A 19,999-nucleotide genomic window follows, 5' to 3' on the forward strand; every position below is an offset into this window, starting at 1 on the left:
AAAGATTTTCCAAGAAAATGCCAACAGGAATCACGGCTGTTAGGAAATGCTTTCATTTTAAGCCAAGCTTCCAACTTCAATTTCAGCTCTTGGTCAGTCTTATCAATGTGAAAGCACCAGTCCTAGCCCCCTCCAACTTTCCACTCAGTTCAAGCCAAATGCATCCCTGTGGGATTCTCTTGCTATCCTAAATTGAGAAAAATCACAAAGCACACTCTCTTTGGGGTTCTTGAACCATCAAAATACACTCAGCAAATAATGTTCTCAACAGTGACCACATAATGGACTTCAATAACCTAAGAGCTCAACTCAATTATCTACAAGCCTTCAAGCAAGTCCCTTCGTTTAAAAGTACACAAAACCTTTATTTCTTCCCATGTCATCTTTTATTCCTAACAATGATAAACTGATTTTTTTCATGAAGTCCACAAAACAAATGAGAGACGAAATTTAACAAAGCATATTCTGATGGAAACTTCAAAAACATTTGGCATATGCTATTCTCACAAGTTCCTAAATACCAACAAATCTCCCATTTGTTTGTTTAAAATCAGTATCATTTCATTTTTCAGAATCTTACTTGAAAATAAGTCATTACCTCTTCGAACTCACCCAATCTTAAAAGTTTTCCAGGGCTTCCCTGGTGGCACAGTGGTTGAGAATCTGCCTGCTAATGCAGGGGACACGGGTTCGAGCCCTGGTCTGGGAAGATCCCACCTGCCGCAGAGCAACTAGGCCCGTGAGCCACAACTACTGAGCCTGCGCGTCTGGAGCCTGTGCTCTGCAACAAGAGGGGCCACGATAGTGAGAGGCACGCGCACCGCGATGAAGAGTGGCCCCCGCTTGCCGCAACTAGAGAAAGCCCTAGCACAGAAACGAAGACCCAACATAGCAATCAATCAATCAATAAATAAATCTTTAAACATGTTTAAAAAAAAAAAAGTTTTCCAGAATCAAGTCACAAAATTTCTATTAGAAAAATCAAAAAGTCTCAGAACTGCAAAGAACTTTGATATATGATCTGATTTAGCCCTTGTCTATAGACAGGTGAATTTGGTTAATAGCATTAAAATTGATGACCTGTGGACAATGGGCCATGCTTGACCTTTTGGGATATATACAAAGTGGTAACTCCCTCACCTCAAAGGAGTTTATAGTCCAGTGATATGTTTCCTGAGCACATCACTTGGGGGAGAACGTATGATTGTAAAAATGAACAGTATCAGGCTCCACCTCAGACTCACTGATTCAGAAATTCTAGCTATTCACCCAGGAATCTGCATTTTAAAAAGCATCCCACGTAATTCTTATGCACAATAACATTTGATAACCACTGTTCTGGTAGGTATGAGAGATGTGCACAAAATAATATTAATACCAGTCAGAGAAGCACTGAATAACAGCTAACAAGGACAATAGGATAAGGATAATAATACCCTCTAGGGACATAAAAAAAATTGGATCAGCATCTTCCCTCATTAATGCCAGATATTTATCAGAAAACTCTAAGTCATTTCTTAGCCTTACCCAGACATTCTTCTAAATTATATTCACCACTAAGTTAGAGTGTGAGCTATCAATTTTATAATAAAAACCCTTAGTGCAGAAACTTAAAAATCTCTAGTGATCTACCATTCTCCCCAAAATGCCTAATACATTTGACATTTAGTTTGATTTCATTTAACTCATGAACCACACATTTTAGCCTATTTTCTTCCCACGAGGAGAGTGATGTCCATAAGGAATAGTAATTCTCATAAGTTTTTCCTTTTACAGAAATACAAAAACTACTAAACATAAAGAAAATTTGAATTCAGAAACAGGAGAGATATTTGGACTTTAAGAATGTAAGCTACTAGTAGAATTAATTGGCACAGATTCTCTATAAGACCTAGCACTTTGTACAGAAAAATCACCTAGGGAGTGGATACCAATGCAGATTTTAGAATAGTCTGACTTGGTAGAAGTAAGATGGGTAACTGAATTTTTAACAAGCACCCCAGCTGATTCTGATGTGAATTGTTTTGAAACATTCCAGGGATTTCAAGATTTCAGGAAGCCAAGCTCATGTCTAAACCTCCCTTTGAGTCTAAGTCAATACATTAAACACAGTAGATGGTCAATACATGCATATTTAATTAAAGTAACCTCAAAAAGGAACAAATACGGAAATTCAGTTCATCAAATCAGAGCCCACATTCTGTAAGTTAGACCTGGAGGATCTTGCTTATATCGTAAATTACTGTCCTCCAGAATAGGAGCCACATGTGGTACAAAAGCAACTCATTGTAGGCTTTTGTTGTTCCTTTTAGAGAGTATATAAAATATTCTGATCACCTACTTTTAAAATTAAAAGTATGCTGAACCATGTGTGGTAAGGGCTATAGTTGACCTAAGGTGGGGTAAAGGAGAATTATTCTTTTGGTCAACAGGAACAATCAGAGAAATATAATTCTGAGGATCATATAAAATAAAACCAAATTGAATCTGTCCCTGATTACTCCTGATGTTAGGAATATAATTTCCTCATTCCCACAGGAATTAACTATTTAAACACTAATTAACTAATTAAACACTTGTGGTATTATCTAATTACTAATAACTCACAGAGAACTGAGATGTTGTCATCCTTACTTCTTTTGGTGGTGGGGACCAGAATATGATTGGTTTCTGGAGTTGTAAGCTTTCTGTGAGCCTAGGAAGTATGATATATATATATATATATATATATATATATTTTTTTTTTTTTTAAATATATAATAAATACGTATAACATGTTATCTCTCAAATAGTCCACAAACCTGTGAAAGGAGCCCTGGATTAGTAGTACTAAATGACTGCATGACCTTGAACAATTTATTCAGCCCCTCAGAGGCTCAGTTTTCTCAGCTGTAAAATGGGTACCCAGGTTGATATGGGCCCAGGCTCTTTTCACTCAGCCATGATGCTTCCCACACCACAATCCCTAACTGAGGTTTATGTGGATCACTAGAGATAATTTTCATAAAAGTGCTCTGTAAGCTGTAAAGCACTCTACAGGTGAAGCGGATTATTATTAGTCTTTTATGAAGCCGAGCTATAAAGATGCAAAGTGACCCAGAAAAAGAAAACAGGGTAGACAAACCTGAAATACAACACCTATAGTGCCTAGAACATTACCCTGTTCATGGCAGGTAGGTGCTTAGTAAGTACTGAGTAAAGAAAACCACAAAACATAGGTTTGTGCCTCCACCATACTAGGTATGATACCAAGAAGGAATAAATATACCCAAAATCAAAGATAGTTTGATTCAACCATGTAAACCACAATGCCCCGAGAGTCTAAGATCTTCAATTAAAAATTACTTCATATGAAAGAGCATTAAAATGTAAAATATGACCCACCATTTACAAAGAAATGGTTATGGTCTTACCTCTTCAGTATTTCAGATGCAGCCTCGTAGGGATTGCAGAATCTGGGTGAGGTGGCTGAATTTTTTCCCTATATCTGAGAGATCTGCATAATCATCCTAGCAACCTTTAAAAGAAATAACAAATTCTATAGAATATTGGTTACCTAAGCTCTGTTTTGGATCTGGGAGGCTGATTTTTAGTGACAGCCAGATTTTAAGCAAACCAGATTCATCCCCTAAGCTCCTCTCCTCAATACACACACAAAAGGAGACTGGGTAGGGGTGTAAGGGTAAGTAGGGAAAAAGTTATTTACTTTATAAAACAATTCTTTATAAGAGTCCTTTGTCAGTTTTCTACAATATTTAAATGTGATCTAAGTTTAAATATTCAAATTACATTACATACAACTTTTGACATAGACAGCTATTTGTGGAATGAGGCAAACCCAAACTGGGAAACAACAAATTGAAAAATTCAGGGGAAAAAATGTTTTCTTCCTTGTGGGCCTTAATTGCCTCCCCCCCGCCCCATTGCAAATGTATTTTTATGCTGGGTAACATTTCCAAAAACAGGGGTGTTTTTTCTATTGTTGAAATGAAACAAACAAACAAGTTTGCTTTCAGAGCCACAAAAATGCTCAACTATTAGAAAAAACGTTTTCCACTGGCCGGTTGCCTCTCCTATCCCCATGCAATCTTTCCTATTGGCCCCTTTTTCTAGGAGGGCCCCTGAGGCTGTCTGATGGAACTGATTGTAAAACCATTTTGTGCAGTGAGAACTAATTTCTTCAAAATCTCAGAGACCACCTAGAACATGCCCAATCTTTGGCAGAAGTGTATGTGTTTCCTCAGTATTTGATGAGCTGTACGCTGAATAACTGACCCAGGTTGCTGGGTCTTTACTTTAAAAAGAGATGGGGCGGGGGAGTGTTTTAAAAGATATAGAGGAAAAAGCTCTCTTCTCTCAAAATCTATTCATTTAACGTATTTGTGTTTGGGGAAGAGGCAGGACAAGAGGACTCAGTGCAAAAATCTCAACCAAACTAAACCTTTCAAAATGAGCAAAAGCATTTAAGCTCTGTGTTGAGGAAGTAACACATGAAAACCTGTCCCTCCCATCCAAAAGCTGCCCAGTGTGGGAACTGTCTCCTGCGCTGCCCTTTTGGCCGGCAATCTTGGAGCAGGGTCCGCGATGGCAAAGGGAGGCAGAGGCTCCTTGAGAACAGGCCCTGGCTTTGTCTCATCCTGCTGTGTTCCTCTTCTCACAGCCTCCTCTCTCACATACTAGGTGCTCAATAAATGTCTGTGGGACGCAGGAAGCGAAAAATCCGAATCTGCCCCTACGCCCCAAGGGCGAATGATTGGGAACGCAGGTTCCCTCAGAACCACTGTCTCCTCGAGTTAACCGAGGCCACCTGACCTCGGCTGCTACGGCCCCAGCAGCCGGAGAGCAACCAAGAAGGCGCGCTGCTGGAGCCAAGATGGAGAGGAGGCAGGAGAGCGAGGGAGGCGGCGCCGGCCGCGACCCAGTGGACCCACCTGACGGCGGCGCGGGCGACCCAGCCCCGAGCTCGCGTTGACCAGGCCCGAGCCGCCAGAGCACTGGGCGAGGGCGGAGGCGGAGGCGGAGGCGGAGGCGGGGAGGGGCGCCCGGGCTCGAGCCCGGCCCCAGGCCCCGCCCCCGCTAGGCCTCGCATGAGCCCACCTCGGGGAGCCGCGGGCCCTGAGGGGAGTGGGGGGAGGGTGGGGGAGGGGAGGCCGCGCCGCGCGCGCGCCCCCGCTAGTTACGCGGACCCCGGCGCGCGCGCCTCCCCCGCCCCCCGCCCCTCCCCGTCCCGGGGGCCCGGCGCGCGGCCCTGCTTACGTCAGCGGGCGGCTGGCCGTGCGGGGTGCGCAGAGCAGCTGGCGCACTCGCGCGCTGCGCTCGCCCCCTCCCCCGCCCGGTCTGTGGCGCGCGCGCGCTCGCTCGCTCGCTCTCTCTTCATTTTTTTTCTCCCCTCCCTCCCAGCCTCTCTCCTCTCGCTCCCCCTCGAGCTCCCGGCTGCCCGCGGCTCCGTCGCGCTCTCCCTTTCTCTTCAGTAGGCTCCACCGAGCGATGCGAGCTCTGGGAAACAGCGACGCCGTCTCCCGCTAGAAACCTGCCCCCCGGCCCGGCCCCTTGCCCAGCCCTGCCCAGCGCGCGGGGGTCGGCGAAGGCGCCGCGGACGCACCGACGGCTGAGGAACAGCGATGCAAATACACTAGCAGCATCCCCTAACTCACTCCCTCCACACCCCGCGCCTCCTCCTCCTCCGGCAGCAGCGGCAGAAGGACCCACCCTGCCCCCCACCCCACCCTCCGCCGGCTCCGGCTGCGACTTCTGCCTCGACTATTATTTTATTTATTTTGGGTCGTGCACAAGCCTCAGTGCCTGCAGCCCGCGCCTCCTCGGACCGCGGGCGCCTCCTCCCTCGGCTCCGGAACCCCAGACCCCGGCCACCCTCGCCTCGACACCCCCAGAGCCCCGCCAGCTGCCGCGAGTCTCCGTGGCTGGAATCTTGTTAGAGGCTGTCTTTTTGGGGGGTTCTGGTTTCCCGACATTTTTGTTTTCAGCCAAGGGGAGGCTATCGTGATTTTTTCCCCTTTGAGCCCAGGCTCTGCTTTCTGGGGGGGTGGGGGGCGCGCCGAGCCGGGGAGCCGTGCCAGCCGAGTCGTGCGGGCTGTGGCAGGGAAGGGGCCACCATGGGATGTACTCTGAGCGCAGAGGAGCGAGCCGCCCTCGAGCGGAGCAAGGCGATTGAGAAAAACCTCAAAGAGGATGGCATCAGCGCTGCCAAAGACGTGAAATTACTCCTGCTGGGTAAGGACCGGGACTGCCACCCCCATCCCCCGACCCCGGCCACTCTGCACCCCCCACCAGTCCCCCCCCCACTCGCTCCTGGGGAGACCTGGTCCCCGAGTTGGCACCACCATGTGCCCAGGATCGCCCACTCCCTCGCATGCCTTACCTCCCACCCCCCACCCCGGTCCCCTAAGCTGACACTCACCAAATTTTCCCCCCTGTCTGTCCCAACAGGGGCTGGAGAATCTGGAAAAAGCACCATTGTGAAGCAGATGAAGTAAGTCCCTGTGGCATTGGGATTTGTACTTTTATAAAGCATAATTTTTTAATAATTTTTATTACCTTGCTCACTTCACATTGCTCTCCAGGCCCGGTTTTTAATTCGTGCACACACACGCACACGCATACACACACCTGAATTTGACTCCCCTCCCCCAGGCCCTACGTTGGTTCTGAGTCTTCCACCCCAACTCCCAGGGTGGGTGTTTTTTTCTCCGGGGGTGGGGTGGAGGGAAGGGGAGCGCCTGTAGTTGTATGAATGACAGTGTCCGCCATATTGATCAGAACATCACACTATTGGCATGATTATGATCATTACTCTTGATTGTGTGGTGTTTCCTGTGTATCGCTGCCTCCATTTCTATCTCTGTGTCTCTGTATCATTCTGTCTCTATTTCTCTTTCCTCCTTCCTCCACCCCCTTCTCCACATCCATAATCCCACTTCCCTCTACTCTTCTCCTGGGGCAGTGATTTTTGAACTTGGCTAAAACATGGAGGGGACCCAGCCCTAGGCTGGGGTGGAGTATCAAGTGTCTGCTGTTCATGGATTTGGTGCTGAATTAGAGGCTGTGGTTTCTGCCCCTCCTCCCCACCCCCAAAGGACGGAGGTTAGGGGAAGGGGCGTGTGGTAGGGGAGGGGGTGGGTGTCCAAGCGAATGGGGCTGGCACAGGTGTATCCAAGGCAGAGGTGGAAGGAGGACGCTGGCTGTGAGGCTGAATGCCCGCCCCTTGCTGCTCCCCCGCCTTTCTCCCCCACCCTCCCAGCCTTTGCTCTCCTGACACTGGCAGTTTTCGTTCACTCTATGGCCTTTATCAATGTATTTATTTACACTCTGCATAGGCTGTGTTCCATGTAATTTACCCACAATGCGGATTTCAGGCCCCACTTGCCGCACCACCCCCTTCTGCCTTAGATATCAGTTTCCCTTCCTAATTAACTGGGGGTGGATTTGAGTGATGGTTGAAAATTAAAACAAAATGGGATATTCCTTCCCTTCCACACTTTCTCAGTAAGGAGCCTTGCCCCTCCTTCCTACTCCCAGGCTTGCTTCTTGCCCCATCCACTCCTGGTTAGCAGTTCCTGGTGAGCCCACAGGCAGCTTTGCTTGGGGAGGGGGTGACCTTAGGAAAGGGGTGCGCGCCCTTGGGTCTCCTAGCCCCGCTGCTTCCGTTGGCCTGTCAGTTCGGGACGGAGGAGTTCGTTAAGACCGTTTAGCGAGGATTCCACGTCGCTTGGCTGTGACACCTTCGTGCACACACAGCTCCTAATTAGGGGTTGCTGTGCAGTAAACAAAAATGATTATTTTTCAGCTTGACAGAATAGCCGAAGTAATTGCATCCCGAAGGAAAACAATGGAAAGTAAAAACCCCTTTCGCAGAAAGGTGGATGGGAGACGAAGCATGCTTGCGGTTTCAGAACCAAGATGCAAGAAATCTTGCATGTGTAACAGGCATGACAAGCGGGTTCTAGGCGGCGCCATGATGGTAGGGAGTAGCGACTCGGAGACAATTTCTCCCGTCTGCTTGACGTATTCTTATTTTTGTTCGAGAGCTCCCTGGAGCTTTCTGTGCAGAGGCCCCTCGGCTTGCCGCACCCAAATTATCCACGGGTAATTTGGCCTGGGGCTTCTTTGAAGCTTGTGCAACCCAAATGGATGCGAAGGCGGGGCCTGGGGAATTGCTCGTTGCAACAAGGTGCATGTTGCATCTGCCTGGAGCCCTTGCAGGTCGGTAAATGCAAGCAGCACCACCCCTTTCTCCCTAAAGGGGACGTTTCAAAACTTCAGAACTGTGTAATCTGCAGTGGCAGGCTTGCAGCCCAGTAGAAGCCCCAGCCACCGGAGCTGGGTGAGGTTTCAGGCGCTGCGAGTGGTGGACAGCGCCCAGCCGAGGCTGGAGAAGTCGAGGAGGCTCAGGCTTGGTGGCGCTCGGCTCGGCTCGGTGCAGGCTGGGCGCGAGGCTCGGAGGGACTCGGCAGTGTTCGGAGCCGAGCCGGGGCCTCGGCGGAGAGAGCCGAGCCTCTTCGAAGGAGGCCGAAGGCATTCGGAAACGCTCGGTTGAGGGAAGCGGGGATGGAAGCGGGGTGTATGCTGGAGTCTGGAAATTAACTTTGCATCTGCCGAAGCAACTCCTTACCGGCTTTTCCTGAACAAGCCCCATAAATTAGGTTGATTTAATAAGAAGTTTAAAAATATATACTGTGTACCCTGAAGGATACCTCGCCTTTTTTATTCAAACAGAGGCACGCTCTCCAAGGAGATAGGCTTGTCATTTTAGAATGAAATTTCCTAATTATGTACTGGGGCAGAAAATCTTAAATGAAGGCTGTATTTAGACTTCTCCGGGAGAGTCTTCTGCGTCTCATATTTGGTTACACAGAGGAAATTTCACAGACGGGAAAAAAAATCAAGCGTTAGATATTTCAGATGGTTAAATCAGACGTCCTGGCACTTTCTCTCTTTTCCCTGCACTCCCCCCTTTATCACCCGACAGGACGCCTTTTTGGAGAAAAATAACAGGCAAAATTGAGATTTTGTTGGTAAAACTGTTAGTATATTTTTAAAAATACACCAGTTCTCTTTAGGAAATGAGCTAAGTTTGCTCAAAAGGTGAGTCAGAAAGATTTCTGGCCCATGTAAATTTTGCCACAGGGACCCTAGTGTCCTGTCCTCCTGAAGCATTCATGAATGGCAGCTTTTCCTGTGAGCCCTCCAGCTTGGCTTGAAATAAATCAGATCAGGGCCTTGTGCCAAGCTGGATGCAGGACTTGTTTTATTAACCACAAAATGTGGGATTGGTGTCACTGTATCCTAGTGACAAATTCTTTTGAGCCTTCCCTTGCAGAGGTGATTTTCCAGATTGCCACTTGGGTGAGAGTCACTTGAATCAGGAGAACTGTACTATGGGTGGGGCTGGCCCTGAAAATGTAGGTGGCATTTACAGAACGCAATTTTGGACATGCCTGGCCAGTACAATTGGTTAACAACCTATCAGACCATACTTATGAGTTAATCAGGATGCTCTTTTATTTCACCCAGGCAGATGAAATTGGAGCGTTCTCTGTGAGTGATGCCCTGTGAGAACTTGATGACTTCCTAATGGGGACTGGGGTTTAATAGCTCAGCCTGTTGCATTGAGAGGAAGAATATTGATATTGAGACATCTCCAGATCCTTTTTAATCAGCATTTCCAGAAGAGCAAAGAGCCACTCCATTCAACATACATTCTTATCCACGTTATGGCGTGCTGATTAGAAGACGGATGGGGCTTCCATATATGCCTGTAGTAACTGAAATTATATTACAAAGGCCTGGCTGGCAGATGCTGCTTAGAACAAAGTGTTAACACCCGTAGCAGGCTAGGAACATTGCAGGGAAACTGACCTTTGACATTCTTTTGCTTGATACATGTTGCAGTGGGAAACTTGCATCCATTAAGAGAGGCCACATGTTAGACTGTCATTTGAAAAGCCTGATTCTTAATACTTTATTAAAATTTTCATTTGAAAATAGCTTGCTAGGTTTTTTTTTCTTTGTGTATGTGATTGTGAACTAGTGTTTGGGAGCTCTGTGTCAGACAATCCAGAACATTTCCATACTGAGAAATAAACAATGATCATTGAGACGGCAAAATATAATTTTACACATACCATGAGTAATCAGTGACTTTTTATGTGTGACATTTTAAATAATTTTGCTTGTTAGGAGGTCCTGACCTCACCTGTGATACAGCCTCATCATTTTTGCAGTCAATCAGGGGACTCTTTTATTCCAATTAATCAAAATTTTAACAGCAAGTGTTAATTTTATTTAATCACCAAAACCCTATCAAAGAAATCTCTTAAGGCATTATATATGGAATCAGCAGAATCACTTTAAGTGACTTCCCATTCTGAGCAAATAGTGACAACTACTTGGACCATCTACCTGATGAAAATGTAGAATGAACTGTGGAGTTGCTATGGGCACCACAGTCTGTCCGCATTTGAGATGTTGAGTTTTCTGTGATGTCATATTCAGGCTCTCTGTTGTCTCTGGAGCATTAAGTGAATTTTTAGGGAGCTAGAGAGTCTGAAGGTGGCAATTGAGGCATGGTTGCTAGCTGGTAGGCTTTATATAAGTGAACACCGTAAAGTGGAGCACTTTGGATGTGTGTTCCTTTCCAAGGTGCTTGCTCAGTGCCACTGGTAAAACAAAATTTAAGGATTTGCTTGGTGGAGACACCATTGCTCATACAAATATCCCAGCTCTTCCAGTAGGATTGGAGTCCGAGGACAGACCCTACCAGACAGGGAAGACAATCTTAAGATTGCCAAAAGCTGGTGGTTTCCTCCTACCAGCTGACCCTGACTTTGTAATTAGGGTGTTTAGTCTTTGGCTTGGGTTCAGGGCAAGCCTGTGTTCATTCAGCACACCGCTGTTTGGTACCTGCTAAGTGGCAGGCATGAGAGGAGGTGAATAGCAACTTGTAGCCATTATTCAGTAAAAGTACAGTCGTCTGAAAGGGCGTTTCCTGCACATCCCCAAAGGGTCCCATGTTGGGGCAGCGCTCCACTAAGAGCTCCTCGATCTGTGGACTTCTTGTTTCTGCAATCATCTCTTTGGCTGCTTTGCTCCCCCTCCCCTTCCTCCTGTCTCCATGTTTATTCAAATGGATGCACCTTGCTCTCTGGAGACAGTGTGAGCGCAAACAGAATGTCAGATCAAGTAGCAGATGAGTTCTCCTTTGCTGATGGATGGTGCTCTCTCCCTCCTTAGTGTTCACTGAGCTGTAAATACCAGCAGACCTTCCTGCCAGAAGAGTAGCAAACAGTCCACCTGATCTCCTCAGGAATCAGCTGTGGAATTCTTGAACCTCAGTCACCTGTTGGATTCTGAAATCGAACCCGTGTGCTTATTGCAAGGGTTGTTGCTGATGAGATTAAATGGATGAAGCTTCATTCAGGATTGACAAGACTCCAGAGGAATCCAGAATTTCTAGTCTCTGTGTGGGGCTAGATTAGATTTATAGTGCCCAGAGTCAGAGGACTGTCTTGTTTTTTTAGCACCTGGAACTCCCCAGATTATATCATGCATCTTAGCCACACCTGCTAAAGATAGGACAGGATCACATGTTTTTCAGCTTCTCACTGTTAACACTGGAGATTTAATATGAGTAGAATAAGGTCATATTTTTCTGACATGTGCTCAGTCAATCTGGATGCAGGGACTTGGTTCCCTCTCTCCCGGGGTGTTCTAAGTCTCTCATTTCTTACAAAACTAGACAGACCATTATCGCAAGAGCACATTTTGATCTGAAAAATAGTAGACAAGCTGGTGAGGAGGTGATTTCAAACTGAATAAAACATTTTGGAAAGAATTACCGCAAAATATGACACTAGCAAAGAACAACTTTTGATTTTGAAAAAATTTTTAAAAATGTGCACGTATGTGTGTGTTTACATACATACTACATGGATTTTAAAATGGTTAGCAGATGCTGTAAGAAGAGCATTTCACCTCACTTTATTGACTGCATCATCATAAAAAGCTTGAAGGTGTTCAAACTGCATTCTAAGAATTTGTTCAAACCGGTATCACATTCTTATTTTATTCTATGTCTCTCATTTATGCACATTACTGGTTAGGAAAGAAACCTCCTGAGAAATCAGTCATTAGCATAGCGGAGGAAGGAGAGAAAGGAGCAGTGACCTGTTACTGGTTCAAAGAGATAGGTGGATTCCTATTGAGAGAAGCCGTTTAGCGTGCTTTTAAAACTGAGAGGCAGTTAGCAGCTTGGGCTCTGTAACCAGGCTGCTTGGCTTTAAATCTTGACTCTACCACTAATTAGAAGTGTGCCCTTAAACAAGTTACTTTTTTGTGCCCCAGTTTCCTTGCCTGTAAAATGGGGCTGATAATAAAAATACCTAACAGGGTTGTGAGCATTAAGTGATGTAATATATGAAATGCCCTTTTAACAGTTTTATAGAAGTCATTTTACATATGTCAGCTACAGTTTTGATTCCTTTGATTGATTAGTGGGTGTTCCCTTCCCATATGGAGTTCTCAAGTATGTGGGCCTTAGCTTCCCTGAGAGCCAGAAGCGGGGCGCTGTGGTTCACGCTCAGGGCTTCTTCCCCTTGCCTGCTCTGCAGCATCAGTTATATAACTAATTGTGTTGTCATAAGTGATGTGACATTTTTGATGGCGCAGCTGCTTCAGCCCAGGAGGCTGGAGTGATATTACAGAGAGTGGGAGAGAGCACTGGACCAGGAGTCGAGATAGGTGGCTCTGCCCCTGCCGCTCTGGGGGCTCTGTTTCCTGGAGTAGTTGGCTACTGGAGTAGTAGGGCTACCCCCAAGCTCCTTTCCTGTTCTGAGTGAGCTATGAAATTGGGAATTACCTTCATGTTCAGATTCTTGAGGTCTTTGATGTGAGGTTCTAAACATAGAAGAATCAATTCTGGCTCCCTCCTGAGGGGGTAGGGGGTACCCATGAAGGCTCTTTTAAGGCCAAGATAATTGCAGAATAGCAACCTCAACCACAAAGCTTTCTCAGCCAGGAAAGTCATAGTCCTGAGAGGCATTTAAAGAAAACCACCTCTAACCAAACTTTTCATGCAGATGTGCTTCTCAAACCAAAGAGGAGGATCTGAAAGTATCCTGTGATTGAGAAACAGGATGTTTCTGGGAGGAGGGACCCAGTGACATGTTAATGGAAGAAGTGGTTTGTCTGTGGCTTCCGGGATGCTTAGAAATGGAGACAGCCCTGACTTCCACCCTGGATGGGAGGGCTGCATAGACAGGAAGGAACTTGCCCAGGTTCAGGTGCCTAAGATCCAGGGAGTTGGGAGATTTGCAGAATAGTTAAAGGGGAGGATCAGGAGAGCTGTGTTTTAATTTTGGCTCCTTCTCTAACTTGACTTTGGGCAAGTCGTTTAGCCCCTCTGAGCCTCAGTCTTTTCATCTCTTACTTAGGATATGAGCTAGAATTCCTCAGGCCTCTTTCAGGATTCTAGCTTAGTAAATGCAAAGAGAAACCTAGAAGCCTGAAATGCAGGGGGGAATAGTGGGAGTATTTACCGCCCACAGCTTTTATCTGCTGAGCCATCTTTAGTTCTAATTTTCTTTACAGAAAAGAGGAAAAACATTGTGCTTTTCATAGCACCAAAAAATTAAAGTAAAATAAAATCCTGCAAGGCCAATAGTCGGTGCCTTGTATTTGTCCCCCTGCTCACTTGATTTCTCAACCAAGAAGAGCAAGTGGTTGGTTGGGGCCGGGTTCCTTCTGGAGGTGGAGGTGGTGGTCACCATCGTGTATCACATTGATTCTGACGCCAGAGTGGTCCCTAATCACCATCTGGACAGCTCCTGGAATCATTTTCCATTCCTGCCTCAGAAGTGTGGGCCATTAGTAGGTGGCAACAGAGAGGAGCTGCCACTGAAGGTTCAGGGTTTGGTGGAAGGAAGTGGTCGGAGAAGACTTGGGAAAGACAGGATAGTAGGATATCCATCCATTCAGCCAGCCAGCCAGCCAACCATCCATCCATCCATCCATCCATCCATCCATTAATCCATCTGCTCACCCATAAGCATTTACTGAGCACCTAGTGTGAGCTAGACATATACATGATGCCATGGAAGTAGGGAGGAAGATCTTAGTCCCTGCTCTTGAGGAACTCAGCCTAATGGGAGTTATGTGTAAAAGACACTTACACCTCAGAGCAGGAAGTGCCACAGGGCTGTGGGAGAACAGAGGGCACCTTCTCTAGGCAGGAACATTGGCCAAGAGAAATGACACGTGGGCTGAGTCTTAAAAATGAGTGGCAGTTAGCAGGTGGAGAAAAGGAATGCCAGGCAGAGGGACCAACATGTAAGAAGGCACTGAGATATGTCACCACATGGAACGTGCTGGGAATGTGAAATAATTTGGTTTGATTAGAACACAATATATAAAAGGAGTGTCAAGAGATGGAGGATAAAAGATGAGACAGAGATCCGGTCATGAAGGGCCTTGTTATTGTGCCAAAGACTTTGGATTTTATTCTGAGTATAATGAGATGCCGCCAAACGGTTTTTTTAAATTCAAGTATAACTGACATAACGTTCTATTACTTTCAGGTGTGCAGTGAGGTGATTCGGTGTTTGTATGTATTGCAAAATGATCAGCACAGGAAGTCTAGTTAGCATCCATCGCCATACATAGTTAACATTTTTTACCTTGTGATGAGAACTTTCAAGAACCAGAGAATTTTAAGGAAATGGGTCGGCAGGATCCCTTTGTGTGTGAGAAAGATCACCTGCGTGGACTGGAAGGAGGCAGGTCCTCAGGTTGGGAGACCAGATGGAAAGTTATCTCTGTGATCCAGGTGGGAAAAGATTAAGAACTAAACTAAAGTGGTGGTAGTGGGAGGTGGGAAAAGGAGATAGATTTAAGAGCTATTTGGACTGTGCAATAATTGAATTTTTTTGATGATCAACTGGAATGGCATTGAGGAGGAACTGCATTTTAAAGGATGTAGACAAAAATGAGTCCAGGATTCCTGGTTTGGGCCACTGGTGGGATGGTAGTGCCGTTCCCTGAGATGGAGAAATGCAGGAGGAAGAGGGAAGGCTTGAGGAAAAGAATGCTGACTTATTTTGGTCATGTTTGATCATGATTCTTATGGATCATCCAAGTGGAGATCCCTGGCAGGCAGTTGGATATGTGGATGAGGAGATAGGATGCACTTGGGGAGAAGGGTCAACTTGGAATTCTGTGGTGCTCATGGGCAGTGAGAGCCTTGAAAGTTGGGAATCTCACCAGCCCAAGTTAGAAGGGGAGAGAAGGCAGAGGATGCATCTCCCCCCCACCCCCCCCCACACACAGCTCCAGGAGCTGAGAAACATCTAGGGAGAGGAGCCTGTGATGGAAACCAAGAAGGAGTGAGCTAAGAGGCGGCAAAGAAAATCCAAGGCAGAGCAGCATCATGGGAGCCAAGGAAGGAAAGAATTTCAAGAAGGTGAGGAAGTAGTTAGTTGAGTCAGATACTGCAAGAGTCAAATAAGATGAAGACTGGCAGGTGACCATTGAGTCTGGAAACTTGTTGGCGACCTTGGCAAGAGCAGTTTCAATAGAGTGACAGGAGAAAAGCCAAATTGCAGTGGGGTTAAGCATATGGGATTGAGGAGGTTGAGGCCACAAATGGAGTCTCCTGGAAAAGAAACCGGAACTGTAGAAGGAAGGGGGGAGAAGTGGGGAGGGCTCAGGGAGGGTTTATTTGACCTCATTTGGCTCCCATGGGGGGGACTTGGATCCACTGAGAAGCTGTAAAGAAAGAGTCCAGACCGAGGGAGATGTAGAAGGTATAGGAAAGAGGAAGTGGTAGAAAGAGCAGAGCCCCAAGAGGATGGGCAGGGAGGAGGGGGTGCAGAGTGTGGATGGGCAGCTTGATCTGGGCATGAATGTGCATCTCCTCCCCTGAGACTGACAGGAAGGCCATAAGCATGGGGTGTGTGTACAGAAATTTGGGGGTGGGATGGTGGGGACAAGAAGTTGGAGTTCTTACCTTATCATTTATTTTTCTCTGTGAAGTGGGAAGAATTAAAAAGCAGCTGTGCTCGTTTACCAAACACCAAAGGCTGGTAACCTTTATTCTATTCAAACCACTCATTTATTCATTTACTCAATATTTATCTAGCACCTGTTATGTGTTAGGCACTGTTCTAGGTGCTTGGAGATTCGGTGGTGGGGAAGTCAGTCCCAGGGGAATCAGGCAATGACTTCACAAAGAAATAATTGGACATAGTAATTGCAGACTGTGAAAATTTTTCTGGAGACACACCTTTGCGTGAAGCCTTATACTGATCACGTAGGAATCCAATTCCTGCCCTCAGAGAGTTGGATCAGTTGGGGGAGACAATCAGTGCACAGAAGAGGCAAAACTGGAATTTGATTTGGACTAGGGCTCAGGATTAAGCCTGGAGGCAGTAGGTGGAGAAATGAGAGTTCAGTGGAACTGGGTTGTTCTACTCTGCCCAGATTCCCTCATTCCAGGCTGTCCCCGTGGGGCTGCCATGACTACCCCTGCTGCTTGAAGATAGAAATGGGCATGTGACCCAGGCCTTGCCATTCACAAATTCCCATTCCCCTGGCCATAGTGATCTTTCCAGGGGATGTGGTGTGACTCAGTCCAGGTCGAGCAGAGTCCTTCTCTGGGATTTTATAGTTACTATGAGAAAGGAGCTCTTCATCTGGGATCCCAGCAAGGTCCTCACTGGGTTAGATTGATGAAAGCCCGGAGCTGTCTGTGGCCATGTTTCCACATCTCCATTACTCTGTGCAGGAAGGAAGTTTACCTATTGTGGGAGAGACTTCGGGGGATGGGGGAATGGGGGAAAGAGAGAAGGAGAGAGGGGGGTTGCCAGAAAGACCTTTGATGATCATTATTGTATTCTCTGAAGCTGGCTCTATGCACTGGATAGTTATGTGAACCAATAAATCCCTCCTTTCACATAAACTAATTTGAGCTGGAATTCTCTCCTTTACAGCCAAAATCATCTTAAAAATGGGTAAGGCCTTCCAGGAAGATGAAACAGTATGAGCTGAAGCACAAAAGCAAGACTCAAACATGCAGGGCACCATCATGGGGTAGTGGACAGTCTTATGTAACTGAAGATTTGGGGTTTGTGAGAATATGAGGAGAAGTGTGGAAAGGAAGAGTGGAGCTGGACTGTAGGCTTCCCTGAGCATTTCGCTACGGGGTACACACTGTGAATACATGGTAGGGTGCACTAACCTCCTCCCTACATGGTAGGGTAGTAGAGTGCCAAGTCAGGAGAGCTTGAAGAGGGAGACCAGAGAAGAGGCTCAACAGCAGAGAGAGATTTCTGTAGTCTGCACTAGAGGATTGCTATGAAAGGCAATGAGGAATTGGATGGGGGAGAGATTTTGGAGGCAGAATAAGTGAGACCTGGTGTCTAGTTGAACATGGGGAGAAAGGAGTAGATCAGAATAGTCCTCCCAGTTTTGAACCTGGGTTTTGGAGTTTAGTTATGCCGTCAAGTTTGGAAGCATAAGAGCAGGAAGGGAAGTAGCAGAGGGAAGATGGCGAGTCAGACCGCAAGCACGAATTTCCAGTCCTTGCAGGATAACTTCCATGTTCGCAATGTTCAGTGGTTTTCTTGGGGAAGAGAAGTCGGGGCTGGAAGGAGAGTAGGGGACTCTTGGCTGCCGTGTGTGGTAAGACCATGAGAGTCAGTGGATGCAGTGCCCCTGGGGTGGGAATGCAGATGAAGAGGAGAAGGGGTCTCAGGGAAGGATTCCACCCCCCACATTGTGGAGGTGAGTGAGGCAGGGGAGCCTGCCTTCGATAGACCCAGAGGTAGCTCCAACTGGGAAAAGGGGCTGGAGGTCAGAGGCACAAGAGGAGGCCCTGCCACGTGTGCTTCAGGAAGTTTTGTGTGGTGAGCACGGTTCTGTTCCGTGGCATTGTCCAGTTAGATGAGGACTAAGAAAAGGCCATTTGGTGATTGAGGCTATTAGTGGCCTTCAAAGAGCAGTTTCAGTGGAGGGGAAGGGATAAAAGCCAAATTCAAGAACATTGTAAGGTGGAGATAAGGCTGAACTGGGATTAAGGAAATTTGAGTTCTACCCCAGCTCTGTCCCTATTTAGCTTGTTGGCCCCAGGCAAGTTCCTTAACTTCTCTAGGATTTAGTATCTTTACATATAAAATTAGGAGACTGGACCGAACGAGCTATAAGCTTCTGCTCAAGTCTTGAGGTCATAATTTAAGTTTTGCTATCCAGCAAAACAGATGTTCTCGTGGCAAAGGAATTCCTCGCCTTCTCCCTTGGCCACCCCCAACTGAGATAATAAATTATAACAAAATTAAGCTTTCAGAACTCTAGTGCTAATTGAGAGAGAAAACTGGGACATCAGCTCAGGGAACTGTGGACACCAGTGCATGTCGTGTCCACGTGTACCCTTCGCTGAGCGCGTGGGGCCCTGCGAGGCAGGAATTTGTCTCATAATCTCTCAGGGTTTACAAGACCAGGGTCCTGTGTGGCTCTTCCCCGGGGAAGAGTGCAAGATAGAATAACCCCTGGGCTCCCCCTGCCTCTCTGAATGCACATGGATAGGAGAAAGAAGGCCCGTGAGCCTGAGCTGGCTGTGTGTGGGAGCTCCAGCCAGGTGGGCAAAGAAGAGTTGAAGGGACCCAGGCCTCAGGAGAGAAACAAGCCTGACGGCTCCAGGGGGCCAGGATGGGAGAGGCCCCGGCTCTGTGTCGCAGGCACTCTGTGGCCCCATCATTGGGGACTTTGGGGAAGGGATGGTAGAATGGCAGTAGGGAGACCCTGGTTCGGAGTTGTGGCCAGTCCTCCTACCCTTTTTTTTCCCCCCATGTGCATGCAATATAAGGCCTGTTTCTTCTTTGAATCTTCTTAGAGTTTCAACCACGTGGCCCTCACTAGTCCCTACTTCTTTGGCACACGTGTGTTCATTCTGTGAATCCCAATGGAAGCCCAACCATGGGTTCGCGTTTTCTAAGTTTCTAGGAACGGAGCTCTTAATAAGACTTACAAGCTCCCTGCCTTTAAGGACCTTACAGCTTTAGAGAAGGGGGATAGACAGTAAACAAGTAAATGAATGAGCAAGTCATTTCATGTAGTGATGTGTTTGTTCTAAAGGAAGAAATTGGGCTCAAACAGTGGGGAGTGGTGAGAGGAGATGAGGGAAAGAAAGCTGGTCAGGAAAGAGCTGAGGAAGAGGGAAGAGCAGATGCAAAGGCCCTAAGGCAGAAATGAGCAAAAGGGCAGCCAGGGAGGCTGGACCACAGGGAAGGAAAAGTAATGCGAAATGGGATTAAAGAGGCAGAGAGGAGCCACCGTGCAACCTACGGAGAGGCATTTGGGTTTCATTCTGAATGCCATGGGGGCTTAAAACATAGGATGACTTGACCTGACTTATGTATTAAAAAGATTCCTCTGCATTCTGGAAAAAGCAAAACGATAGGGACAGAAATCACATCACTGGTTTCTAGGGATGGTAGGAGAGAGATTGACTACAAGGGGGTAACAAGGGAACTTTTGGAGGTGATAGAAAATATTCTGTCTCTTAATTGGTGGTTACACAACTGTATATGTTTATCAAAACTCATCAAGCTGTATACCCAAAAAGAGTGAATTTACTGTAAGTAAATTATACTTCAGTAAATCTGACTTGTAAAATGGCCATTTTTTAGGAGTTCCCTGGTTGTCAAGTGGTTAGGACTCTGCACTTCCACTGCAAGAGGCACGGGTTCGATCTGTGGTCAGGGAACTAAGATCCTGCATGCCACGCAGCATGGCCAAAAAAAAAAGTACATTTTTTAATTAAGAAAAAAAAAATTGTAGTATGCCTTAACAGAATACCTCTGGCTGTGCTGCTGCGTGGCTGGTGGACGAGAGAGCCATCCTTGCACAGCCCAAGCAGTACACCCACTGCTGGTCTGACAGTTGAGCCTATATTGGGTGCTCTTCCTAAAGGCTTCCTTCAATCAGTTTATTG

The 19,999-nt window shown here is 46.7% G+C and overlaps 1 protein-coding gene across 2 annotated transcripts in view; it reads left to right on the plus strand.

The window, feature by feature from the left end:
- Nucleotides 1–5,301: 5,301 nt before the first annotated feature.
- GNAO1 (G protein subunit alpha o1) overlaps nt 5,302–19,999 on the plus strand; it is a 167,750-nt gene continuing 153,052 nt past the window's right edge. Inside the window, exons 1-2 of one of the 2 annotated variants that reach the window (XM_057533924.1) lie at nt 5,302–6,231; nt 6,448–6,490. In XM_057533924.1, coding sequence (XP_057389907.1) covers nt 6,114–6,231; nt 6,448–6,490 — 161 coding nt within the window. In that variant the 5' untranslated portion in view covers nt 5,302–6,113. The remainder of the gene's footprint in view (nt 6,232–6,447; nt 6,491–19,999) is intronic. The other variant, XM_057533925.1, reaches the window with a different exon arrangement.

Source organism: Balaenoptera acutorostrata, chromosome 19 (assembly GCF_949987535.1).
Source record: "Balaenoptera acutorostrata chromosome 19, mBalAcu1.1, whole genome shotgun sequence".
In the NCBI taxonomy this organism is placed as follows: Eukaryota; Metazoa; Chordata; class Mammalia; order Artiodactyla; family Balaenopteridae; genus Balaenoptera; species Balaenoptera acutorostrata.